The 27,939-nt window shown below is 38.8% G+C and overlaps 1 protein-coding gene across 12 annotated transcripts in view; it reads right to left on the reverse strand.

The window, feature by feature from the left end:
* The window catches only part of camk2d2 (calcium/calmodulin-dependent protein kinase (CaM kinase) II delta 2), a 47,291-nt gene that overhangs the window by 8,553 nt on the left and 10,799 nt on the right, over positions 1-27,939 (reverse strand). For 6 of the 12 annotated variants that reach the window (XM_075462814.1, XM_075462809.1, XM_075462807.1 and 3 more), the window contains exons 3-14: positions 14,440-14,499; positions 13,571-13,625; positions 11,747-11,812; positions 11,075-11,147; positions 8,066-8,168; positions 6,398-6,481; positions 6,079-6,173; positions 5,380-5,502; positions 5,073-5,156; positions 4,765-4,807; positions 3,557-3,597; positions 73-132 (exon numbers count right to left, since the gene is read on the reverse strand). In XM_075462814.1, coding sequence (XP_075318929.1) covers positions 73-132; positions 3,557-3,597; positions 4,765-4,807; positions 5,073-5,156; positions 5,380-5,502; positions 6,079-6,173; positions 6,398-6,481; positions 8,066-8,168; positions 11,075-11,147; positions 11,747-11,812; positions 13,571-13,625; positions 14,440-14,499 — 887 coding nt within the window. The remainder of the gene's footprint in view (positions 1-72; positions 133-3,556; positions 3,598-4,764; positions 4,808-5,072; positions 5,157-5,379; positions 5,503-6,078; positions 6,174-6,397; positions 6,482-8,065; positions 8,169-11,074; positions 11,148-11,746; positions 11,813-13,570; positions 13,626-14,439; positions 14,500-27,939) is intronic. The other 6 variants (XM_075462808.1, XM_075462816.1, XM_075462813.1 and 3 more) reach the window with 3 other exon arrangements.

A 27,939-nucleotide genomic window follows, 5' to 3' on the forward strand; every position in this document is an offset into this window, starting at 1 on the left:
CAGTGGGATGTGATGTGGTTTAGATGTTTTGTGAAAGAAGGTGTGGGTGTGGATGAGACTGAGTGTGTATACCAGTGCAGGGGCAGGGCCTGTGTCTTTAGGACTGGTCACTGTGTTGGCTTTGTTGTTGACCTGCAGGGGGCAGTGTAGAGGGGACATGACACATACACACTTTTCAGGCACGCAGAGGTACACCCTCTCTTGGTCTCCTTCTCTCTCTCTCTCCCATTCCAAAGTGAGCAACCCAACTCATGTGTCCCAAAGATCTGATGCTACCAATTGCTGTAGCGTTAAGGCCCATGGCCAGATTATGGCAGCTGTGCATCTTACATAAGGTATACCTTGTAAGATATGAGAATGGAGGATGTATTGAAGAAAGCTAGCATCAGATGTTGGCAGTAGCACAAGTATATCAAACGAAGCTTTACTTGAGCTTTATCAAAATAATTGGGAGAGGAACTATCATCCTAAATGATTTCTTTAAATATTACCCTCTTTTTCTTTCTTTTTTTACTGATTTCAAGGCTGATTCATTGGAGATAACATTAAAAAAGAAAATAAAAGGATAGGAGGTTTATTTCTGATCACCCTACCTGTCAATATAAAGCACATATTGCAGTTGAAAATAAAAACAAATCAATCAATTGTAAATTCACAAGCAAAAGCTCACAACACAAAATGATGAAAGCATCCTGACCCACAATCACCACAGTATCATACTGTAAGCGTCTGGACTTTGAAGAGACATGAATTGGGCCTATTCAAAAGAAAATCACTTATCCTGAATGAGGTGATGATGTAGCCATGTTCCATACTGCTGCCCCTCGTACCTAACATGTGCATGCATTCCTGTCAAGTGAGCGGATGGGATTCCAAGAAAAATAGGTGCATAGATTCTTTTCTGAAATAAATTTTAGCTGTTTTTTTTTCTCAAAAATCTAAGTGCTCAGAGAAGTTTTTCTCTCTCATGTTTTCATTTGTCTCAACATTAAAGGGAAAGCTAACCTGACTATTGTCTGACATTATAAACTCATCAAAGTGCAAGGGGGGGAAAAGGGAAAAATATTGTTATTTTTGATCATGGAACCACATGCTTTAATTTGTAAAGTGGGATCAGTGCCATCACACCACAGAAACGACAGCTTGTTGAGTGTCGGTCAGATTATGACCCATGGAAATTTTATAAACTGATGCTGCAATAAGGTTGCTCAAGATTTAAGCTCAGAATTTCCATATAAGCACCTCAAGTTTGAAGAGAGTTCAACTTCAGTTTTATCTACAGTATATATAGCGCTGTACAAGCACAAGAGCAACCAAAATAAATCAACTATTACACAAAAAGATGAGTTCATAATCAGTAAATGAAATAACAGTTCTATAAAAAAGAAAGCAGGGAGGCTATCTATGTAAAATACCCAGACACTGTCATAAATAGTGTTTTCATCTAAAAGAAAACAGCAATACTGATTTGGAAGTTCCATACTGTTCCATACATTCGTCTGTTTGGGATTCCCTGTTAATTAATGGCCTCTGCTGAGTGATGAGGTTAATCCAACCTATTTCTTATTTATTTTTTAATCTAAAAAGAATGACACTGGCCTGAAATGGTTATTATAAAGGCAGGACAGTAAAAGGTAAAAAAAAAAAAGAAAAAAAAAGCATTCTTTCATGAGCTGATTACGTGTAAAACTGGATCTCCTGAAAGATTTTCTTGAAAAGAAAAAAAACAAAAAAACTAAACACTTGGGAAGTCGTGGATCTTGTCGTGCGATATCATGGCAGCCTTAGTGAGACCCGAACACAGTGATACTGATTCAAACACTGTATGCAGAGGTCCAATCCAAAAATGAAAAACTTGTACGAAAAACAGCCGTACACAATTCAGTCACACAAATCTCTGTGGAGCTTGTCGAAACTTGCACTGATGTCAGCACATGCGCCCCTACTGAACGTCAGGTGTTGGATTTCAGATTGAACCTTCATCTCAGAAAGAAACTAAGTTAGAGCACAACAGGGCCTCTGCAGTAAAGATGAAATGATTATGGAAAATATATGACATGGTAAATTCAGGAAATACACACAGAAATGAAAGAGATTAGTCATAAAACCGAGACTTATAACTTCTATACTATGAGGGTATACTGCCATCTTTAATCAAAAGAGTGGGACTCATTGTTTTCACACCCATGCATTATACTGCTCTTCGAAACTCTGCCCTGACACTCAAATAGTCCCCGCTTGCGTGGAAATATGCCTTGCTTAACTGAACTTGCTTTTTTTTCTGCTCTCAGATTCGTTGCCTCTTGTACAAACGTCCTGCTCTCCAGTCACTGCCACCTCGTGGGTGTACCGGTTTTACCTCCACAGCGTTCCCTCCAGGCGATTATTGGTAAACTGGGTTCAACAGATCATAATATCAGATCATTTTATCTTAATTCACTTCGTTTCACTTTTATTTACGTAGCACCAATTTACAATAAATGTAACCTCGGGGCAGTGTGCAAAGAAAGTTCAGTTCAAGTTGTGTTACAGTCTAATTCATTACAACCCAATTCAATCAAATGAGTGATACCGTTGCTTCTATCGTCTCCATGTCATAATGTGCATAAGGAGCAAATGTCACTAAAACAGCTGGTGAGGTCAGGTGTACATTAGTATAGTTAAAAAAGTGAAAAAAAAATACTGTTGTGTTGTTAATATTAATTCTATTTAGGCTACGCCACAGCAAGATTGCTATAAATTAGCATATGCATCATATGAACATACAGCTTTATGTAATTCATCTTATTTTCAGTAAAAATGTAGTAAATAAACTGATTTTTTTTTAACAGTAATTGTGAAACACAAACCTAACCAGTGTTCGATGGCTATAAATCTCGGAGCATAGATCCATCTTGGGAAGATTATTCAACTAAATTCAGCCAGCCAGAAACAGACCTAAACTGCAGATTTGGCTTCAAAAAAACATCTTTATGACGAGATGTGTACTTACTTCACTAGTTTGTGAAGTGAAATGAGCGCGGCGAACGACAAGGAAGCGGTGATGTCAGCGCCATATTGTGGCTATTTTGGCTGGGAAAAGTTTGAGGGGCTTGTTTCACAACTGGGGAAAATCCATGAGAAAGAGTGACGCAAGCGCACAGAAGAAATCTGAATGCAAGAGAAAGGTCTAAAAACGGAGAGCAGGGCATTTGTACAGGCAGCAGTGAATCTGAGACCGGAAACACAGTTTTTGGAGGAAATAGAGCATATCTCCACGCGAGCAGGGGCTTCTCGAGTGAGAGGGAGAGCAGTGATATACGTGAGCAAGAAAACAAGGAAACTTGTTCTCAAATAAGAAACACGCTTTTGAATAAAGACAGTAATATACCCCAATACCGTAGCATATAATCTAAATAAGAACCACTTCCCTCAGCTTAGAGTGACTGTCCCTGAATGATGATGCTAAGTGCACAATGCATAGTAATAATAATCAATAAGGCCCCGCCAACACTCAACGTTCCAAGAGAATAATGCAAAGAACCAAGCACCTTCCTCTCTGTGGAAAGCAACTCACCTTCACGCCATCTGCCTTCTTGTTGAGCAAACTCTTGGCTGCTGTAGAAGCAAAGAAAGAGACAAGAGTTCAGCATTAGAGTTTACAAACGGAGTTCGGTGCCTGAGGCTTCTCTTAACATGCAGCAAGCATATCAATCAGCTGTGCTTGTCATCAAACTCCAGGTGCAAGATCCCGACCCCAAGTGTCATAAAGCAAGGCAAAGAAATGCTCTGAATAACGTCAATGTTTTATGCAAGACTGCTATCCTACCACTTACTAATTCATAAGCGAGGGGCTGAAGGGTAGGTGTTCAACCGGGTGTATACACAGCAGGTGGTGAGAAGGACAGCCTGAGTACCAGACTAACACAAAATTCCTAAACTGACATTCACACACATGCACTTTACCCCAAGCAGCCACAGGTATCACCACTTATCCCTCACTTTATGCCAGTATGAAGAATTAAAACACTAAATTGCATTTCAAAATGCATGCCACGCCCCCCGTGAACTTTCAGCTCAAACTTATATCGATGCAAGGTTCAATATCACTGTTGCAAATATCAAATGCCTCATCTTCATGCATCTTTAACAGGCTATTAAAGAGATTACAAGAGCCTAATTTTCACAACTTAACGGTTGGCCCTACCAACCCCACACATTTCCCTGTCATTCCAAATAAAATCTTACCTCAAATGGACACCAAAATCCCCCCCAAAAAAGGAAAGAAAGTTGAAAAAAGGAGAAAATGATGAATAAAAAGAGAAATAGATGCTCAGATGCATTTCAACTGTAGAATGGAGAGTGAAGTGGGCTAGTAAGACCCAGAAAATTAGAGACATGTCAAAGGAAATACATGCAAAAAAGTATGGCAAAATAGAGAAAGAGTGATAGAACAACAGCTACAGAGATAATAGGGAGATGACTCTGTTTACATATGGCCTCTTTTGTGCCAAAATCGTCTTTGTTTCATACAGAAGCAGATCAATGGCATGTCAAAATACGTTAAAACATCTCTTTTCGTTTTGTTTACAACGTTAGAGTTTCTCCACTCTATTACCAACTTTGTTGGGACACAATGTCAGGAGAAGAGCACTTTACCAAACTACTTTCAGTATGAAAGGCTAAGAAACTTTCCACCAACCAGCCTTCTTAGAGTATATGTCTCTAGTTGAGAAGATATGTTTTGGAAAGCAGTTCTTGAACACCAGGCTGAGAGAAACATACCTGAGAAGTTTCTTGTGACCAGCAAAGTGGTCAATATTGCTCCCTGCAGTGACAGAAGAGAAGGGGGAAAGGAGGAAATGACGATGGTATAAAACAGAGAGGAGACAGAGAGGAGGAGGAAGACTTATTAGAAGGTTGCAGCAAGAAAAGAGAGGCACAGCAGCAGTGCAATGTGACGGTTTTAGAGAACAGTCTTTTTTTTTTAAGTTTTTTAAGTCTTGAGTGAAGAAGAAAGAGAGGGGGAAAAGAAATGGTTTGATGGATTGTTCGGCTTAAATAGAAACATGACCGATTGGCAGAAGTCTCACCTTGAGTTTCCTCCTGGCATTGAACTTCTTCAGGCACTCCACAGTTTCCTGCCTGTGCATCATGGAAGCCACAGTGGATCGTTGCTGGAGGAAGAGGTTGAGAGGATTCAAGGATTAAAAGGGGACAGAGACAATGACACAACTGTGAATAGTTATTAGGATTCAGGGTAATTACTGTAGGTAATCAAGCATTTATTAATAACTGTTGTGTAGGGTAGTAAATCATTATCAGTGTATATGTCTTTCTTTTGAGTGTCTGAATATGTGTGCATGCGTTTGTGCATCATAACGTGTGTGTTTCACATACGCAGATCCAGGGATGTTTGAGGGCTTCTGCGGCAGTGATGCGTTTACTGGGGTTGATTGTTAGCATCTTGTTAATCAGATCTTTGGCCTCAGGAGTAACAGTGTCCCACTCTGGGGATGGGAACTGTCAAAAAACAAGTGTTCAAAACACTAATTACATAGAAAGAGCTGACAGGGACAAAATAAAGCACATGGGAGGCTCCTTATTTTTAGCAAAGGAAAGAAGAGGAGAACATTAACAACCAGGCCAGAGGAGGAATAAACCAACCATCATCTGAAGTAAATAAATAAATAAATAGAACTTAACTTTCATCTGACCATACATACATATAATGGAAATTAGTTGGCATGACCAACAAACGTCAAGTTATGTATGATATCATTCAGTACAGGTTTGAAGTTATGATGAACTTTCTGGAAATTTGGTATTTTTTCTAAGATTGTAAACAAAATTTCTCTAAAGGATTTGGTTTCAAAGGATTGAGATGAGATCAGCTTGTGTATTCCTTTATGTGGCGGTCGAATCGCACACATTTCAGGATTGAAAAGAAACTATTCAAGCAATTTATGGAGAGAGGAAGGAGGAAACAGTCCCATAGCACATAGTCAAGTCACCAAAAAGCATGAGAAGAAATGTATAGTTATACATTTTAGGGAGAATTAAAATCTGTTCAAGCTTGATGTTTTCAGTTAGGCTTACATCATAGGCCCCAGCCTTGATTTGTTGGTAGAGGCGATGTTGATCTTCATCCCAGAAGGGAGGGTAGCCCACCAGTAGGATGTACAAAATCACACCTAAAAGGAAATTATATGTGAATTCAAGCCATGGGTACAAGTAGTATTTCATTACTCATATAGCCTGTGTAATTCGCCAACAACATAAAGTACACGCCTATTTAATTTCAACAAACAATCACAGCAACATGAAGCTACACTTCATGGTTCAGGATATTAAGACTTAAGGTCCATCATCAAATTCAAATATACAGTTGACATGAAAGAATTTGAGTGTTATCTACCACAGGCCCACATGTCCACTGGTTTTCCATACGGATCTTTCCTCAGAACTTCTGGAGACAAGTAACCTGGAGTCCCGGCAAAACCTAGAGGGTAACATGGAAAGAGGGGGGGAGGTGAAATGATAGATGGGTAAGTCAGCGCTTTGGCTTTCTATTGTGAGGAAATGTATTGCAATTATATGTTTGTCTAACAAATATTTACAAATACTGCCATTGCTATCGTTGTTTTTAAACTTTGGCAGGGGACATCTGGTAGGGAATGTTTACACAAGCACCATATTAGCTGAATGGTTTAGATAAGAGCGTGTTTATACGAAGCCGTCACTGATTTCTGGGAAATCTTCTGGTCAAGTGAGAGAGTGAATCAAAACTGATTTCACCTTGTACCTTTGCCAAAGGATAACGTCAGCGCAAATTTATCTTAAACAATACTTCTAAGTCCCATATCAATATTTGAATCCAAAACATTAGAGCCATTGGGATACTGGTTATTAAATCAACTAGTTTTACAAAAGGGAAGAGAAAAGAAGATTTAGTTGAGGTGACACACTACAGATGGGATAAATATCTGAACTAATATACATCACAACAAAACTTCTACAGTATGTTGCGAACATTTAAATTCTCAGTATGAAAAGTGTTGAGAAATTCTCCGTTTATATATGCAAGTAAGTTATTGTTTCTTTTAAAATCGGCTTATTTCTATATATTTTAGAAAATAAAATAAGAAATTGGAAAATTGGACTCAGCCAGGTTCCAAATTCTTGTTTCATTGTGTTGCTGCATTACAGTCTTTTTCGATATTCCGTAAAACAGAAAATACTAACAAGAGCTTTTAGAAATAAACAGATAAGAATACAGTACTGTGCAAAAGTCTTGAGCCACCTCTTATCTAATTGTATATCATTCTCTCTAAATATGTAGTTTGACCACCTTCATTCTCCAACACAGTCTGATCACTCTTAAGACAAGCCTTCTTGTAATTTCTTTCATTAGTCTTCAGGAATAGTTCTCCAGACTTCTTGAAGAACATTCCAAAGCTCTTCTTTGGACGTTGGCTGCCTTTTGTTACGTTCTCTGTCATGATGATCCCACACTGCTTCAGTAATGTTGAGGTATGGGGAGGATTCATCACTCCATGAGACCTGTTGCCACTAATTTTCAGTCCAGTATTTTCTTCATCAGAGAAACATGACACACAACTGAGCACTTTGGGGACGATGTGGAGTGCTGCATCTTTGGCTCTATAACATGTAGATGGACTGGGATCCAGCCATTGGCCCTTCTTACTGGTAGACAACAAATCCACCAACTAAACCACAACCCCAATATGTTTGTGACATTTCTAAGTAGCCTTTTTGAACACCCGAGCTTGCGCAATAATTTAGACCAAAATCGTCACTCTCTGTAAAATGGTTTTAACGCTACAAATCCCGGTGGCTTTAATATTTTGGATTTTACCAGTATGTCTGCAAATCTTCTGACAGAAAAAAAAGCAAGGTGAAAAATAGCTTTATAATTGGCTCATGGTCTCGGTTGAATTTCTCTTTTTCGTTATTCAGGAAGAAATTCCCCACCAGTGTCAACTATCAAAATGAATGATTGACTGGTTGGTTGTTTGAGTGACAAACTGTCTAGGATTGAAGAAACAGATGGGTGAATACTCACCAAACCATGCCTGTTGGTCCCCCTGTACTTCGATAGCCAGCCCAAAGTCAGCCAACTTGACCGCCGCCCCCTTCAGCTTACTGGCCAATAGAAGGTTCTCAGGCTGGGGGGGGCGGAGTCAAACAGGTTAGAAGTGAGAGGTCACACGCTCAGGGACCAAGCTGCCCACAGACACAGATCTAAAATCAGATTAGCCAAACCAAATCCTAATCAAAGGCATTAGGGGTCAGTGACACTAAACTGCTCTTAAATCAGTGTCTGAGGCAACTCCCTTTCTGCCACACAAATGACAGAGACACAAACATGTGCACGGGACCAACTCTCTAGGTGACCATGGACATTTTTTTATGCTGGAGCTGTGGACTTGCCGCCTCATGGATTCAGAGGGAGTGACTTGGCAGTGGACATGATGTTCTTGTCCACAGTGCCGCCAATCCACCGCTAAAATCCATGAGTGGAAGCAAAGTGCACAGTGAAGGGAGAAAGATACAGGGGGAAGGTGCGGTGTCACAGGAGGCGACAGTGTAAAAACAAGTGACTCAGCCACGTATAAGTAACAGCAAACAAACAGTACACACCAACACAGTTTTGCACAATCATATATTATATATTTGTGAGCCCACAGCGTGCAGACATGCGCACACTCTCAAACACACACATGGACACAGGTGCAGAAAGGGCTTTACTAACCCAAGGCCAGTGAGACAGTGTGCTCTATTGAATAATTCATTTCCTAACATTTAGAGACTCTAAACACAGACAGCCTGCAAGCAGTCAGTTTATAGCAGATATTTAACTCAACATGACACAGACGCTTACTGACAACTGGACACATCTGCATAGTTATCTATGTGAGGATGAACAAATCCTCCTGATTACGAACCATATAAAAACTTCACATCATTTTATGAGAGGATATCTGTCCTAACAAAGTCAGTGGTTTTGGAAATCTCACGTGCAGTCATAACTACCTATAGCTTTTGTGTCTAGTTGCAGTTGCCACATTCAAGAAAGCTTTTCTGCATTTTCTTCCCTTTGTCCACCATTTTGAAAAATACTCATCTGGGGTTATGAGAATACAGACTATCGTTCCCATTTTTACATTTTTATGCAAATGAGGTTCACATCTGAGCTTCTGACTCCTGATTGTTCCTATTCCTATCAATACTGCACGACACTCAGTACTATCACACGCACTTGAGGAGCTGCTGCAATGATCACTGCAACATCAAGCTGGTAATAGAGCAGGATGGGTATTAAACCAAGAATACTTACAACCTCTAAAAATCAAAAATACATTGCACTAAACAGTCATGCGGAAAAGAAAGTACGCCCTCTTTCAGTTCTAAAGCTCTGTGTGTCGAGACATCTTTATAAAGCATTTGGTCTTCACCAGGTCTTAAAAATGGGTAAATAAAACTTCAGATGAACAGCAACGGATGACATATTACATCTTCTCAATATCTATCTAACAAAAAGTAAGCCAAAATGTAAAATGGTGCCCGAAAAATTAAATACAACATCCCACGATTGGAGCTTGGAGAACCACCTTCATTAGCAACCAACTCTCTTCTGTATGACGTGTCAGTCTCTCAAATCATCGTGGAGAAATTGTGGCCCACTCTTTTAGCAATGTTTCTTCTGTTTGTTGAAATTTGTTTGAAGATTGTATTTATTTATTCACAGCTCACTTACGGTTCCACCACAGAGTTTCAATCAGGTTGCGTTCTGCGCTTTGATTGGGGCTCTGAAAACCATTGTGGATTCTCTGCTGTGTTTTGGATCATTGTCTTGTTACATGACACAGTTTCAGCCAAGCTCCAGCCTCACATTTGAATCTAGAATACTTTGGTATACAGAGGAGTTCATGGTGGACTCAAAGACAGCAAAGTGTCCCGGTCCGATGGCTGCAGAACAAGCCCAAATCATCACCTCTGGCCATTGTGCTTTACAGTTGGTATAAGGTAGCATAGGGCATTACGAACAAACACTTTGGGCTCATCTATCCAAAGAACATTGCTGTTTCTTTCATGTGGTTTGTAAAACTGAAAATAAGCCATGCAGCCATGTTCTTTTAGAAAGAAGAAGATTTCTCCTGCTAACCCTCCCAAACAAGTCAAACTTTTTCTAATTGTACTGTCATGACTGTTTATATGTAAACATGGTAACTGAGGCCTGTAGGATCCGAGATGTAGTTCTTGGATTTTTTGCATTGCACGGTCTGACCTTGGGGAGAACTTGCTGGGATGTCCACTCGGAGGAAGATTAGCAACGGTCGTGAATGTTTTTTAACTCGTGAATAATCACAAGTTAAAAAACCGTGAACTCCAGATGGTTTGGAAATGGCCTTATAACCGTTCTCAGATTGATGTACAGCAACAATTGCTTCTCTAAGAGCATTGCTGATGACTTTCCTCCGTGGTATTGTGTTAACACACACCTGAATGCTGACAAAAAAATTCTGTTTTTATAAAGGCACTTACACCTGCTGAATAGCATTTAATCATCATCTACAGCACCTGCTACTTACTTTCTTAAATCCTCTAAAAGCAGTAAGGGTGCCCTTTGCTTTCCACACACTGCTTCTGCATTTTGGCTTAGATTTTGTGAAACAAATCATGACACAGTGTCATTATCTGATGTTGTATTTAACTAATTTTAAGACCTGCTAAGGACCAGATAATTATCTTTTTTTTTGGTCCTGATACATACAACCTTCGAACTGCAAGAGGGCATACTTTCTTTGTCACATGATTGTAGCAGAGCAGAAGTGAGGGAGAAATCCTCGTCTGCTAAGAAGAACAAGAGAATAAGGCAAATAATCCATATTACTTTACCTATGCTTTCTCTGAGGTGGCTAGATTAATTTTTTTTTTAAACTTTATTTTAGATCCATCAAAGAAATCATAAAAGAAGCAAAAGATGGAAGATAAAGAATGTGGATCTTTCTGAATGTTGTCATCTGGTTGGTGTGGTCTGCACTGCAGCAATGTCTGTGGTCATACAAACCTTCAGATCCCTGTGAACAATCCCATTAACATGGCAGTGATGGACACTCTCCAAGATCTGCTGTATGCAGTGGCTGTAGGGAGCGCGTGAACAGGATCGTGATTAGCAGGAGAGACCGAAAAGAAAGGATGAAAAGCAGACAATAAGAGGATATGAGGTCAGGTAATTGAAGGGGAAGAGAGAGAGAAAGAGACAATTTCATAACAAACTACATGTTGTCCTCACAAGAATTTAGATGTGTGAGGCTATTCTCTTGACTGACGACATAAAGTCACAAGACAGCAAGACATATTTCAGTAGATTTAATGTAGCAAACAATACAGTGAGACCAGTGCTGTACAACGTCTTAGTCAAGAAGACACACACACAACACATACAGTGCGCACTCTGTTCTTTCTCTTAGGAGGCCATATTTCAGCAAAAAGCAGGTACTCTAAGGTAGTCAGTGTATGATTAATACTGCAGGCTTTGTGTCATTAATCATCTGTATAAATAACTCCACGAGATGCCTCAGAGACAAGGCAACGGTATCATACCTTTGAGACGACCATATGTGAAACCCACAAATGTGCACATAAAGCTCCCTCCAGTAACAGAAAGAGATGCATGATAGCTGCTGTGTTCAGCCGTGTGTGTGTGTGTGTGTGTGTGTGTGGTGGGGGGGGGGTTTACCTGGCATCAGCCTCACTGTAGTACTCTCTGGCTACAATGTCCTCAAACAGCTCTCCTCCTGTCACACTACAGGGACAGAGTCACCATTAGATTGGACATGATTCTTTCTTCCGCTTTTAAAAACTGAAAGAAAATGCTTCATATTCTTCAAATGCACACATTTGACACGCACATTGCAGCTCATGTGGTCTCAAACACCATTAAACAACATACAGTCCAATTACATACACTAAATGTGGCTAAAGCTAAGCACTTGAAGGCATGAATGTTGGAGAATGTCCGCTTGGGCATTCTCCATTGCATGGAGTATGACAAAGCTTATACCTTTATCTTTATGAGAGTTTAGTTTCTAAAAGGTGGTGTGAGAATAAATAATAGGTTTTGTGTGGGCACATACAAGTACATGCAGGAAAGGCGAAAGATCGAGAGCTGATTGCAACAGCTCTTCATAAATTGAAATTATTTTTTAATTGCTGTGTGAAGCAACATATGGGCACAAGTCCAATAACTCAAATCCACAAATTACTGCATCAGGGTGTGGGGCAAGACATGAATAAGTCCGGTAAAAACCTATTAAAAAGCTAAAAAAAAATTGGGAAAAGAATATATATCCACCTCAAAGCTCGTACAAAGTTGAATATAAAAAGGCACGTGGACACTGAAAAAAATGCACCTAAATTGACTTATTGGCTGTGGTGCACTGGCAACCTCTCCAGGGTGTTCCCTGCCTTTCGCTGGCTGCTGGGATAAAATCCAGCACCCCTTCAACTCTGAATACGATAAAGCAGGTATGCAAGATGAGTGAATAAGTGAATCGGCTTATTGGATTCAAATAACTGCTCGCTCTCTTGATCCAACACCTGAGATGATGACATCTACGCAATCTGGCGCTGCACACTAACAGTACAAGAAAGAAATCTCTGATAAACTGTCCTTCATGTCTGACTGCCACATTCCACTCCAAAAGTAGTCCCCGTCACTCTAAAGCCTGGTTTATAGTCGGTAACGCAAGACGCAAAGCAAGACGCAAGAAGAAACGCAAGCCCTTGCGCGGTTGCAAGCCCCCCATTGCGAGCTTGCGTGTGTCACCTCAATTTTCTAAACTTCACGCAAGAAAAGACGCAAGCCTACTACTTGAAAACGACATACTCATCGATCAAACAGTAAGCAGAGCGTTTACACACAGTGCACTTCACTCCTGCCCGAGCGTAAATCAGCCGGCCTGAAAAGCTGATTTCCCTTAAGCTATAGGCTAAACTCTGTAAATATATAACTTTAGCAACATTTGAAACATTTTCAGGCGAGAAAGTAGTCGTTTAGACCCCCAAGGTGTTGAAAATCTGACAAAATACCGGCTATTTACAAGAAGAAGAAGCATGAATCACTCGAAGAGGTCCTGGCGGTGAATTTCCTTTCATCATAGTAGGCTTGTCATTGAAAAAACCCGCTACTCCACCTACTGTCCTGGCGGTGAATCGCCATGCAGCACACGCAAGCGCCGGCAAAGCTAAATGAAGTATAAACGTCTCGAGCCATTAACATACGCGCAAGAAGAAAGCGCAAGGGCAGTTAAAAGAAGTATAACTCAGCCTGTCAACATCCTAATTAACTGGGAAAACAGAAGAAAAACTCAACTAAAATGTCTCATTTTGATGCACATGCAGGTTTTATGGGTTCAACCAAAGCCAAGAAGGAGACTAAGTCTTTATTAGCAAAGCAATTACTTGGGTTTCATGGAGTTAAGAAATAACACAGCTAAAAATGTCCATAATGTGCATTTGTGCATTTCTGTAACAAGAGAGACAGAGAAAGTTTATTACTTACAGATCAAACACCAGATAGTGGAAACCCTCTTCTGATATGCTGTCATGGAGTCTTACTGTAGAGGAGATTTAACAAAAAAAAGCACAATCACAGGACAGATAAGAAATAAGTGTCAGAAGGAGGGGAAAAAAAGTTCCCCTGTATAAGACAGTTCTTCTGTGTAAAAGACATTTGGAAACAAAGGGAGAATAATCCTATTTTTAAAAATATCCTTGTAAATGTGGCCCCAATCAAGCAGCAAAAGCTGCCACCACTGACGAACCTACTTTGGTGAGATCTTGGCAAACTAAAACACAGTGTTTCCTACAAAGTGTGTTTAACTCACTTTAAAAGAGAAAGCTTAAAACTATAAGCCACATAAGCATTCAGTTCATTGAACTTGCTGATACCTCAACTTTTTTAACACTAAATCTTGAAAATCCCAGTAATGAATGCATGCTCAGGCAAGGATTATTCACTTGTAAATCACTTTATACAAACACAGATATCACACAAAGCTGAAGGATATGAGAGATCTGAAACAGGAACAGTGACGAAAAGGAAGCTTTTGCAGATGAGTGTGTAAATAAGATAGGAGAGAAAGCTTCTATCAGAGGTATAATGAGGAAGAAAGAGTGTAAAAGGTCAGTAGTTTCCTGTTTTTTTCTGATGACTCAGCTGGGAAAGCACACAGGTACATCATGATTAGATACTTGGAAACACACACATACACAAACTTGTGCTCTCTTTCTCTCCAGCTGTCTCATAACTGTGTCTCGAAGATGAATAGCCGTACCAGAAATCCCAAGGGACCTGAACAAAATCTGTGTTGTTTTTTTTTGTTTTTTTTAAATGTGTGCGTAATTAGGGATTGGGGACGCTCGGCTCACCGATGTTGGGGTGCTTTAGTAAACGACAAATTCTCGCCTCTCTCTCCAGCTTTTGATGATCTGAAAGAAAAGCAGAGGAGACACAAACGGAGACGAGTTATTTTAACATTCTTCATCATTCCCTGTGACGGCTGGCTCTTTAACACATCCAATGTGAAGTTGACTGAAACTTAGTTTTGCCTCAGCAGAGGACGCAGAAGCGTTTGGGCATGAGTGTCAGTGCGCGTCTATGTTGAGTCCGTCTCTGTGGACTGGCCTTGCGTCAGCCTGCTGTTTTCCTTTTCAGAACCGAAATGCTCGACAGAAATAATGTGACCTGATATGTGCTTGGTTGTGTGCCACAAACAGGCATGCCTCAGCAAACCACAAACACACTGACCTTTTGCGTGAAACTATTCTTAAGCTTCTCAAATGTACCTGGAGGTTCCCCTTTGCCACTCTGAGGACAAAACAAGTCACGTTTCACAAACTCTAAAGACTAACATAAATTACAGTCAATGTAAAAATGTAGATTGTTCTTTTTTTTTTCCTGAGGGGAGGCAAAAAAAAAAACATTTCTTGGAACTTGGGACACTTGGGGATTTGGAAAACTCATGTTTTTCCATCAAGGAGATCCATTTGACTTCTTTGTGGAGTTTTTCAAAGCAATTCTTTTCCAAATCACATACATGGTTTACCAGTCCTCAAAGAATTCATTCAAACCATCGCTACCATGTCTTATGTTCCTTTCAATAATGATATTCATGATGCACCAGAGCCTGTTGAAGACTGTGGACGAACTCTGGAATGTAAGAAACTGCTTTTCTGTATTTGGTTAACCTTTTTTTTGAATGAGTCACTTTAAGTGACATACAGTGAAATGTATACCTCTGCTTGATAACGACACCTGTTGTGAGCCATTAAAGGGCAGCTTAATATTTTCTTTACCTACTTCATCAACAAAACCCAAGTTTTATTATGTTTTATGCTGACATCCACCCTCCAATTTAGTTCTTGGCAGGGATCAGGGTAAAAGCTGTGAGATCATAAACAGAATTAAATTACATGGTAATAAAATTTTGGAATTTCTTTGAACAGTCATTTTCCGAAATCCAATCAGATAACATCTTGCAAACTGGGACTTGGGCAGGGAAAATTAAAAAATCTGTATGTCCAAATGGCTACGTATATATCGCTTTTAAGTTGTGTAGTCATAAGGAAATATGTGAAAAATTGATTCTATGTTATCAATTATCATTTTCGACACAAATAAATCACATCATATCCTCTTAAAAACTTATGTGTAGGAAAAAACTTTTGAAAATCCTCAGGGACATTCTCTTATAGTCACCTTTTTCCAAAATACAGTCCACACTAAGACTTAAAAAACGGGGGGGAAACGTAGGATTTGGTGACATCTGTGCTCGATTGGTGCTTACTGTAACTGCCTGAATGTCCATAACCGCACAATAGCCTTTCAAGCCTGCAAGGTAAATAGAAGCCATGAAAAACTTTGTCGATTATTGTAACTACGCAGAAGTCATCTGCTGATGTAAATGGCTAGTTTTGAGGTCGCAAAATAACAATAATCCTCGATTTCTTGTTTTTCCTTTTGTATTCCTGCTACTGAATCACCCTAAATGATACTGGACTTGAGTTTCTAATGTTCAGATATTCAATAGACTGGAGAAGCCAAAATCAAGATATTGTAATTAATCGTTTTTTCCCTTCATGAGAAAAACCTGTTTGGATATTCCCATGAAAGATTTCATTCATATTTCATCCGATCTTAGAGCATCTATACGCCAATTTAGTCAGTTAGACCTCGACCACAATTACATATACTTTCGTCTGCTACCGACTAAAGCAATTGTTGAGCTTTATTTTAGAAGTGGACATTAAGCTGAGCCTATTCAGACTCAAGGCTAAGTTTAAAACAGTCTTTTAAAATCTATGAATTTTCTGGAAAACCTAAAGCTGTCCATTAAAACTTTTTATTTCTCTGCCTCTGAGGAAACTAGAAATACTAAATAAAATCCATTTGTGAGGTGAAACCTTATAATGCCGTCATGTCAATCAGTAATTAGTGAATATTATATTCGTGTGTCTTAACAATGCTGGTGCAATGAATGCATCATTCAGGGCTTGTAAGGTAAAACTATGTCAATTTTGCTCCAGGTCATGTGTTAACAACTGAAACTGCATACTGTACGTGTCAAATATCACACAAAACTACTCATTTTCATTAACTGAAGAAAGAGGGATAGAATACCAGTTGTTGCATCACTACTCCACTGCAACAAACCCTCAGGAAAGATTTAGGGTGACGCAGAGAGGGTCTCAAATCTCTTTTCAGTAAAGCCAGACTGATTTTATCTGACTTCCTGGATGTGAAGTGATTCCCAAATATGTGTGTCAGAAGAAACCCAGATCCAGTGACTGATTCTGAACATGTCAGAACAGCAGTTGTTACCATGAGTAACAGAGCACGGTTTTGAGGCGACCCATTTCGGCTTCTCCTCGAGGCACAGAGAGCAGGAAAAAGTGAGGGAGAGAAACAAGAGCAGCAGATTCTGCTTCTTTTTTCTTTTCTTTTTTTCACAAATAAAATAGGGCACCTATTTTTCATTCTCATCTGTGTCTTCTTCCTCTGCTCTTCTAGATGCTATGGAAACTGCAGGCTCTATGCAACGTGAGGGAAAGACCAACAAAGAACACCAGGCAGCTTGCTCTATACATAGGTCTGCTTTGTATCAGTGTGTGGTGCATCTATAGGAAGGAAAGGGCACGCATCCAGAAAATAAACTTTCCTACAAGATTTCTACCGCTTAGTAAAAATACCAGAACTATATGGTCATTGTGAAAACTGTTGAAGAATTCAGAATAAAAATCTGACGATGAAATGCTGCTGCTGTGACACAAGCGTTGAGGCGAAAAACAGAAAAGGAGATGACTAACAATGGATGAAGAGCTGTGTTGTTGTCAGACTACCAGATTAAATTCAAATATGTATTTTCTTTTAATCTTTCCCATCCCTTCATCAAACCCATATTGCAAATAATCAAAAGAGCAATGACAACCACAATTAACTTGATTATCTTAAAAATAATTATTTCCTTAGAGCAGTAGCTACAGCGGTAAGAAGACTGAATGGAAATGTCTAAGAGGGTTTGCAATTACTCCCGCACAGTGAACCTAACGCAGCTCTTATGTGAGGTCGCACGTCTGCCATATTGCCTGTGAGAACAGGCCAATTCTAATTTTGTCGCAAAAGACACTGCCAGCTGTACGCACAGGCACAGCAGACAGACAGACAGGGGCAGAGCCAGAGACAAGGGCAGCTCAGCCATTATTGCAATATTAGCAGGACCCTCTGAGCAAGGTCACTCATCACTCCATCAGTCTGACCACGCAGCTGAATTAGACACAAGCCTTTAGAGTCTCTCTCAGTGTAACACAAACTCTGTTTTTCATTGTATTTGGGGTTACATGCGATTTTCAAACAACATCACCGTCCCCTTAATGAGCATCATTTTAAAAGTTGTATTGGTGACACATCAAAACAACATGTTACAGTGACACTTTTGTCACTTCCAGGCTAGGTTTAGGCAATAATATCACTTGCTTAGGCTACAAACAAAAATCAAAACTATTTGGTTAGGGTTGAAAAAAATAAAAAGACCATGACTATTATGCATTCTTTGTACCATGTCATATCAGCTTTCTTGGATGCAATTGTCACACTTTACATGCAGCTGTTCTCACGACAAGTAGATGCCACAAATTGTTTGAATATAATTGTAGGTTTTATTATCTGCATGTTCAGGCAATAACACCTCATTTCTGGGAGAAGAAAGGTCTCTGTAAAACACATCTGGCTGCACACACAGACACAAAACAATCACCAATGCCCCCCAAAAAAGACAATCTGGCAATCTGTATGAATGTTTAAAAACTATGCAAGTTTCAACAATGGCTTATTAAAGTGCATTCAGCATTAATACTAATCCCTCTGTTCTGGTGTATTCTGATTCTGGTTACCATGTCCAGCTTCCCATCATTGGAGTTTATCACCATAAAAGGTCAAATATCTCAACATATGGCAAAAATGTGGCACCTTTTTATTTGTTCTTTTTTTATTCAGATGCAGTCCACATATAAAACAGGTTTCCACCAGGACTGCCTTCTTTCACTTTCGTAATATTGCCAAATTTGGCAACATCCTGTGATGCAGAAAGGTCCGTGCATTTGTTACTTAAAGACTGGACAACTGTAATTCTTCTTGTACGCTACTTTTTTTTAATTGGCTTTGTATGAATGGACAAATTTGGAATTTAATTATTGGATTATGATTGCATTACAATGAACTGGATTCTTATTGGCTTGAATTGGATTGTATCTTTGAAGTAGCTTGAGATGACATTTGTTGTAATTTGGCCCTTTATTAATCAAATTTAATTGAATGGAATTGGTTTCTACCTGGCACATCGATGGCACACCTGCAGCACACCACTGATTAAGGATTTAATGAGCAGGGGTTTTTTTTGGTTTTTTTTAATGAGAAAGTGTTTTCTCCTCTAATTAAATCAACAGCACCCACAAAGGTGGTTATGCTAAGTTGGTTCAGTTTTTTTTGCTTTAATTATTGACAAACACAATTCTACAAATGTCTGTCATGTGCCTCACTTCACTCCAGCATTTTCCACCTCTACTTTTCTCTCACTCTGTCTTCCCCTCTCTCTACTTCCTCCACAGGTAGTACACCGCCTCGCTGGCTGGACATCTGTTGTCTAGCAACTCCTGCACCAATCAGAGCGTCAGGCCTCCCCTCTCCTCTGCAGTGGAACCAGCCTTGCATGCAAATGGCAGACATCTGAGAGTTCTCACACAACTATCAAACTCTACAGAACAACATACAGGTAGTTGAAAAAGTGACTAGTTCTGTTGGAGCATACATAGTTCCATCTTTAATTCAAACATATATGCTTTTGTAAATGTAAAGCCACTCAATCGATCACACATAGAACACATAAAGTCAACTTGAGTAGCAATGAAAAGTGAGGAATTGACCTTTAAACTCTACTTAAATGCTGTCAAATGCAGGTCTCTGCAGCATGTTATCTAAATTACGGAAAAGTGGACTGCAGCTTATACCATACAGCTGTAGTGGAAAATAGGAACTGGCTAAAATCTCTGCCAAACTTGGGAAATCTGATATAATGCTACTATCGGGGGTTAAATTCTTGTGAACCAATGCGCAAGCTATGAACAGATTGCAGATGCCAGTTTTAATGTGATGTTGACCACTTTTGTTGTCCTGTGTCTGTCACCCTCCTTTCTGTAAGATTCTTTATGACAGTGCACCTTTTCTTTTAGAGATTTTTTTATTTTTGCAAACTTTAAAGACAAATACATTAGATCAGAGCAAATAAGTGCATGCGTGTCTGAATTGGCTTAACTGGTCTTTTTCACTTTGTAATGGATGAGTAAATCCCTTTCATTTCAGCTGCAAGCAAATCTGAATCTGCCTGACCCCCCCAAAAAATTTAAACCGACAACAATGAGCTGAGACTGGCTGACAGAAAACCTTTCGAACGTTTATGTGTGATTATGCATGTGCAGGCTTGAGCCGTGTTCCCACAGACACTTTGCTTACGTAGTTAAAACTGACAGCAGCATTTCAACAGAATGTGTAATTGTCCAGAAAAATGTGTAGCTACTCAGGTAAGTTGTTATCATTCAGGAAGGTGTGGAGCCACTTGGCCTGTTCTGTGCTGACAGTGCTTATAAGTATGTTACTCGCTCCCACAGAATTACCACTCAAATACTATAATGGCAAGCCACTTAACATAAAACTGCTTCATCTTTTTTCTTCCATTTGATTGGGGATTTCTTTAATTTCTAACTTGTGTTAAATATGAAGTAATTTGTCTTTTAATATGCTCTTGAGGAAAATAGCCAAGAGCAGCCTTTTTTTTTTGCCTGTTGCAACTAACATATCTGTCGTAAAATCTCATATTGTGAAACACTGACACACTCATGTAAAAAGTGGAATGATGAACAGTTTTAATAGGATCTTTCGCAATGTCTGACGCTCACCCCCCATAAACCACTTGCCAGCGAAATCAGGGAGACACAATGTTGTTAGATTCTGACAAAAAGAAACTAGATAAAGATATAATAGACAAACAAATAAATAGGGCAGTTGGGTGTTGCAATTGAGCAGCACCAACTCAGATCACATCAAACAGAACCAAAATTAAAAGTAAAACCTAACTTAAAGCTCACCAAGACAATTCATAGATTTCACAAAAAAGCTTGAACTTTGCTTGCTCCAGTCTCTCATGCAGAAGCATGCATGTGCAGCCATTCACAGCATTAAAAAAAGAAGAGCTCACAAATAGAAGCTAAATGTATTTCTATTAATCATATTTGTATCTTATAGGAACCTTTGATAAAAAAATAAATAAATTAAAATTAAATAAAAAAATTAAAAAAATAAAAAATAAAAAAATCACAGGATGGAATTTCTGCCACTGTGACTCCATCAAACTAAACAAAGAAAAAGTTAGTTGACACTCTTTGTATCCATCCAGTGGCAAATTCGAAGAAGACTTTTGAAATGTTGTTTGAAAATGTGCATAATTTAGTTTCCATTTATTTGTTTGGGCCGAGTGAACTTAGCTGCATGGTGTCATCATTAAGTGGCAGTATTAGTAGGGCTGTCGCAGTTCTGTAATTTTGATCATTTACTTGTCTCTTTCCATTTTCATGCCATTATCATACTATTAGCCTACAAAAATATTTTAATAATTCACCCAACCCGAACACAGAATAAAAGCCATTATTTGGATATTCATACAAGTACAGAAATAAAAACATATCTTTGAGCCTTTTAAGCTTTCTAAACAAAAAATGCACATGGCAAATATGCCTTGTGCACATTGTGAAACAGGAAAGGCGTGAAACAACATGAGCAAAAACAAAAGGCTGTCAACTCTATCAGCCAGTCAGTTAACTCTATTAAATTATAAAACATTTTCAACTTTTTTCAAACAAGGGAATTAAGACGATTATGCAGCATAGACAGAATAGTTCTCAGGAAGCTAAACAAACTCTGAAAGGGTGCTTTGAAGCTGGAGACTGGAATGCACTCTGCGAGCCACATGGAGATTGCCTAATATTATGAGTATGTGACATGCTGCATCAACATCTGGGATGTCAATACAAGAGTAGGATAATGACGTTTTCCCAAAAACAAGCCCTGAATCACCAGTGATCTGGAAAAGCTGCTGAACATAAAAAAGAAAGTCTTCAGGAATGGAGACAGGAAGTTATTGAGGACTTTTCGAAAACACCTGAAAGGTAAGATAAGAGAGCAAAAAGCTAGGAAGCAACAGGTCAGTAGAATAGGACATGATAGAGTAACTCCCACTTACATAATACAGTATATCTACTTTATAATAAATTTAAATATGTGTTCGCACATGCCACTTCTCCAGACAATGATGATCAGACAAACAGTCAGACATCTTAATCTTTGTTTATCATGTGACCTTACACTCAGCTTAATAATTGGCGGCCATTTTCATTGCCCGATCATTCACAAATGTAATGCTGGGCCCTTCTGTGCAATCAAAAGAATAGACTGGGGGAAAAATTGTGTTAGTAAATACAATTTTGTCGTTTGTTGTAAAATTTGTTCATAGAACAATCAAGATTTTTTTCTTCTTTTTTAGCAGGATGACTCAAAAAGTTATGGGTGGATTTGCATGAGACTTGGCCCAATGTAGAAGTGATATATTGTTTAATTCAATGCATATCAGGTTTTGGATCCAGAAATGTTTACATTTTTTTTTTTTTATTCAAACCTGGCAGTTGCTGAGGCATCCACACAATCCTGAATTCTATGAAGCAGGTATAGAAAATGGACATTGTGAGAGGCATCAGTGGGTGGATGTACAGATCATTTTTGGGTATCATATATTTAAGTTGGATTGGTTTCTGCCTCACAATCGCATTGTCCATTTGGCACGGTTTTCGTCAACTGACAAATATTTCATGTTCTTTGATGAATTTAATAATACAATATAAAATAACCATCCTAAAATCTGAAAAAAGGGCATAACACATCCAAAAATCTGTTAATTATAAAATATTGAAAAGAAAAGTTACTGACAAGTTATCCTCTCACAATTTTGCATAGCAAGATAAAGATAATTTGTACAACAGAACCCTCCAGAGTCTCCCTACTGCTGCTTCTTTTTCTTTAGCCTCTGATGTGTGGCCTTTTCTAACCGCACTGCAGCAGTGTAGTGGCTACTTTGACATCCTGTCAGTCCAGTGGCATCACATTTAGGAACAGATGGGGGGGGGGCAAAGACACTGAATGAAAAACGAGCAAGGGAAAAGGTCAGAAATGAAGATTGAGACAAAAAAAACTGACCGAGGAGAACAGTTACATGTACAAAAATAAAGATCCAAACAAAGATGACACCATGCGTTTCGCTAGATGGAGAAGCATTCTCTCAAGCGGAGGCAAACTGATAACATGACCTTTCTGGTGTTGAAAATATTGGGTTAAATTTGTGATAATCGATGTTGTTCTTAATTTGTATAGTGAGGCTTAGTTTTAGAATATGCTACATTAATAAAGTAAGAAAGAGGGAAAAAATTAAGGTTAAACAGGAAAAACTGCAGCAGCAGTAATTCAACAGAGGAAGAAGCATTAGAAGACAAAACAAGGACAGGCAGGCTGCCCAAACACTGTTGAGAATTTATTTGTTGCAAAGACATTATTTGAGAAGAATAAATAAGTTAATACAAGTTGAAATATAAGTTAACATTAATATTGATAAAAACCAGTTCATGCGATGAATATGTGGTTAAAAGGAGACTGAATTTCATTTATTTGTAGTTACATTGAAAGGACTACCCAAGATGTTCTAGGAGCAGAAAGGTGAACGTGACGTGATTACGTCAGGGTTTGTTGAGTTTGTTGGGCCGCCATGTTGTAACTCGCAAAACCGCACGCTGCATGTTTTTTTCCTTTATTAACTAAAGTACGTCTGAACAGAAGAAAACGTCACACTTCGTCATTCTTAGTCTGTAAACAAAATCTACAACACACACCCCATCACTAGTGAAATAATTTCATTATTTCTTTTTGTACTTCTGAATCGGCCGCAGGCCTGCTGGTCAACCTCCAAGGCTGCTTATTGGCCCTGTCTGCACCTGAATTATCTCTAATCTTCATACTCATGTTTTGTAGCTTCTGTCTGAGGTTATTGTGACCGTATGATTTGTGTCTTCTGTGACCAACCTGATCCAGATAATACTGAAGCTTTCTTTATAAAAAGAACAACATGGGTTTTCAGTCCCAAGATGATGTCATCTTTCTGAAGTTTTTATTTCTTCATTTCTTTATTTCCTATTTCTTCTTTAAGTAAGAACAATTTCAATGTTAAATGGTAAGCTAACAAACTACATTTCAAGTGAACAGGATATGCTACAGCTGGAAAATTTAACAAAAAGAAAATACTGTACATTGACATCATTGATATGTGGAAGAGTTTAACTATGGCTGTAAACACTTCTATTTGTAGAAAAATGTGTGCCTGACTTTCTGTGTCTGAATACTGATTTTGAACATTTTCTTTGCACCTATTCAAATTCTTGTGGACACTTAATGTTAATGTGAAGATAGACTTTCTGATCAAACTAAGGTTGTATGCATCTCCTTGTAGGTTGAAAGGTTGATCAAGCTGAATTCTGTGATCTCTAATCAATCAAGACAAAATAGCCAAGACCCCAGTCTTGTTTACTGACCCTCCAGCAGTGTTGACAGATGACGTGCCAGGTACAAAAAGCGGAACATTGGCTGACCTGCTCTTCTCCACAGTGTATATATTACCAGCCATCAAGGGAGCTAATACCAAAGTAATTTTAGAAGTGGGTTGAACCAAAAATGGCTCCTCAGCTAAGAACCAACACCAGTAACTATTCACTTTCTGCCATTCCATGACGAAAGCGCAATCAAAGTTGTCCCGACAGATGAAAGCTAAAAATGGCTGATGAAGTAAATTATGGATATGTGTCAGTTTCTTGAAATCTATTTAGTTTATGCTATGATAGCACTACATATGCAGTCAGTTTCCGTGAATCTTACAGAGCCTTGTTTTCACATCACAAAGAGAATACCAGACATATGGGCATTGTACACCTTCAAAGAATTGGAAGTAGTTTGATTCTTATTTTACCGGCACAACTGTAAAGTATACATGCCAGCAAGCAATTATCATGATAGTTCTAATGGTCAATTAATAGAACAAATTATCTGCCAAGTAAAGAAAACCAATTTAGCTTGTCTATACTATTTTAAGTAACTACATTTAAACATTTCAGATGTTTTCTTGGAAAGGTTATTTAATGTAAAACTTTAAGTTGCAAAGCTTTAAAACTAATTGAAAACATTCTCTTGGATGACAAGAATTGATTAACCTTTTTAAACAATCAATAATTTAATTGATGGGGAAAAAAAATATATAGGATTCATCTGAAGTCTTAACCCTCATACACACACAAATGCACAAACCAGATGCACCACAACAAGTTGCAGTAATTGCTGTGCTCCGATTTAATTAAGAGTTTTAATTAAAAAGATGTAGCGGGGTGAATGTAATATCCTCTATGGCTGGCAGCTAAGCATTTCTCTTCCTTACAGTTCCATTCTACACCCTGCAAAGCACGGGGGCCTCATAAAACCATCAGACAGTAAGACATCGTCATCCTCGGCTGGTTTCCGATAGAAGGAGAGTTATGAAACTGATAACTCCCCTGCTTTCCCATATGAGGAGACACAAAAGGGGGCTGGTGTCAGAGATAAAACTGTTCCAAGAGTACGTCTGGGACTCTCATAACATACGTTAATGTCTACCCTCAGCAAACTAAGTGTAATGAAGGCGCACACATTAGATTAACATAAGAACGATGATGTTCTGAGAGCATCTTGACACCAAGAAGAAGAAGCAGACAAAGCTACATTCTTTCTTCATTAAACTTTAGTGGCTCCCAACGTGCACATGGAAAGCAGGTCTTAAGTTGTCTCTTAGTTGTTTTTTTTGTTGTTTTTTTACTTACATGTGGGCAAACAATTGGCTGTGGCATCTCTACAGCGTCCACTGTTGATTGTGTAGCAGTAGTGCCAAATGGCACTTCTAGAGAATTATCTTGCACAGCAGTAGTGGCAACCAAACATGGTGTTTATGGCTGATTTTTAAAAAGCTGAACATGTATGTATCTGAGGACGAAGAAGTTGATCCTTCTACAAATCTCCTTCTGTTTGAATAGCACGGTAGAGTGTTGGGTGTTTTTATGCTGATTTTACTTTAATGATTTAACTTTAAAGTGCTCAAACCACAGTGTTAGTAGAATTCAGCTGGACATAAAGAAGAAATGCACATTTTCACAAAACAAGCTGATCCTCTTCGAGGGCCACTGTTGAACTCTTAGGATATGGGGCTTTTGACTGAATGCACATAAACATGTTTTCAAGCAGGCTATCAGAGATAAGACTGCAACACAATGAAGTGTACATATCTGCAGAAAAAGAACGGGCGAGTGATTCACTAATGAAATACCCATTATTAGTTGCTCTGTAGCAGTGTCACTGCTCTGAGAACATAATACCACAGAGTCAGACAAGGAGGAAAAAACAGAGGCTGACATACAATACGCAGAGAGGTAGGAGGCACATAGTGTGCAATTAAGGATGCCCTTCTGCAGCCTAATAAGTTTGTTAGTCATGCTGCAGGTTCTCTGCAGGCTTAACAACCTATTTAAATCCTGAAATTTTTCAAATGTAAAAGCTGCATTTTTTTTGTCACAGCTTGAATTCTTAGCAGAGTTTTAAGAGATTAAATTCTTCTGTGAAGCCAACTGATTTCCACAGCTCAAATGGTCACCAGAAAGGTAGAAGTGAAGGCTGTTATCCTATTCATAAGGCTGTCCCATGTACCCCTTTTTGAGCTTTAGATTTTCAGCTTGTAATCAACAGCACGTGCTAAAAGTTTGGGTGGTAGTGATTGTGTGTGCATACTCATTTTTGTTACCTCATTCGGATGTTTTCTTGTATAATCACTGGTCTCGTCAGGATCAGTGGTACAACCCCTGGCAAAATGTACGGAATCACCAGAATTGCAGGATGTTCATTCGGCTTTTGAATTTTGTAAATGAATGAACGAAGCACAGGTGCTGAAAACTCTGGCTTAGTGAATGTATGCCTAAACAACATTTTTAATACAATTATTGTTTTTTTGTTTTGTTTAAAGAATATAGAGAAAAAAAATTCTGGAATCACCTGCACAAGTCTCTTTACGCAAATGGGTCTGCAGTGAAAATGGGGTGTACAGAGCTTAAAGAGCTGTTGCAGCAGGCTGATCGTCGGGTATAATGGCCCCAAACAAGTGAGCTATCAGTGGAAGAAACAATTCTTAAACTCCATGAAGTACAAGCAAAATGGGAAGGTTGTAAAAGGGAAACATACAGGTCGACAACGGCAGAAAAACTAGGAGCAATATGCCTTGAAAATAGAAAAGAAGCAACAAAAGAAATGAAAAACAAATGGGCAGAAACAGGAGTCAACGTTTGTGACGGAACTATAAGAAACTGGCTTGCACAAGTTTAATTAATCTGACTGAAAATTTGTGGTTGAAATTGGAAGAAAAAAATGGTCCATTAAAGGCTCCATCCTACAAAGTTAATCTGCCGACTGCTATTCAAGAAAGTTGAAACCTGACTGATGAAGAATGTTGTTTTTCATTGGTGAAGTCCTCAGAGAATTCAAGCTGTCATGAAATCCAGAGGAGATGCAGGACAGTACTACCTATGAATCTTTTTATTCATCGTGGCATTTTATTCCTCGACTTGATCTGACAAAAAATAAATAAAAGAGACAGCAAAAGAAATGTTAGTCCAGCGAGACGTGTCGGTGCCCTCTACTGACGATGTGCAAAAGAGGCTCACTCGGTTTTTAGAGCATTAACAGGATACCCATTTCTGTAGAAGCAGGTAAACTACAGATGCTCAGAAAAACTGAGCATCTATGTTGCTTACAGTTGTCGGTGTGCGTTACCGAGAATGACTTGGCATGCGAGGGATTTCAGGCTGGGATGGTTTAAAAAACAAACAGCCAAATATCAAAACTAGGAACAAAAAACTTTGCCAACCAATGATTATTCAAACTATCAAATCTTCAGGTTCAGCCCTAGTGGTCAGTGTGTTATTTGAGCCTCTATCAGTTTATACTGTATTCATAGGAAAGATTGTTTTACCGATGAAAATTGAACATTAAAAAAAAAAGTGCAAATTATTACGGCAGCTATTAGGTTCAACTGACAAAACGAGGTCAATTTTGAACTGCAACTGAAATCTCTTTGTTAAACCTTGAGGTAAATCATGTCATGATATCAGAGGAGGTCAGAGGGACCTTTACCTTGTAATTTCCATGCAAATTTTCCAAGT

This window comes from Odontesthes bonariensis, chromosome 4 (assembly GCF_027942865.1).
Source record: "Odontesthes bonariensis isolate fOdoBon6 chromosome 4, fOdoBon6.hap1, whole genome shotgun sequence".
In the NCBI taxonomy this organism is placed as follows: domain Eukaryota; kingdom Metazoa; phylum Chordata; class Actinopteri; order Atheriniformes; family Atherinopsidae; genus Odontesthes; species Odontesthes bonariensis.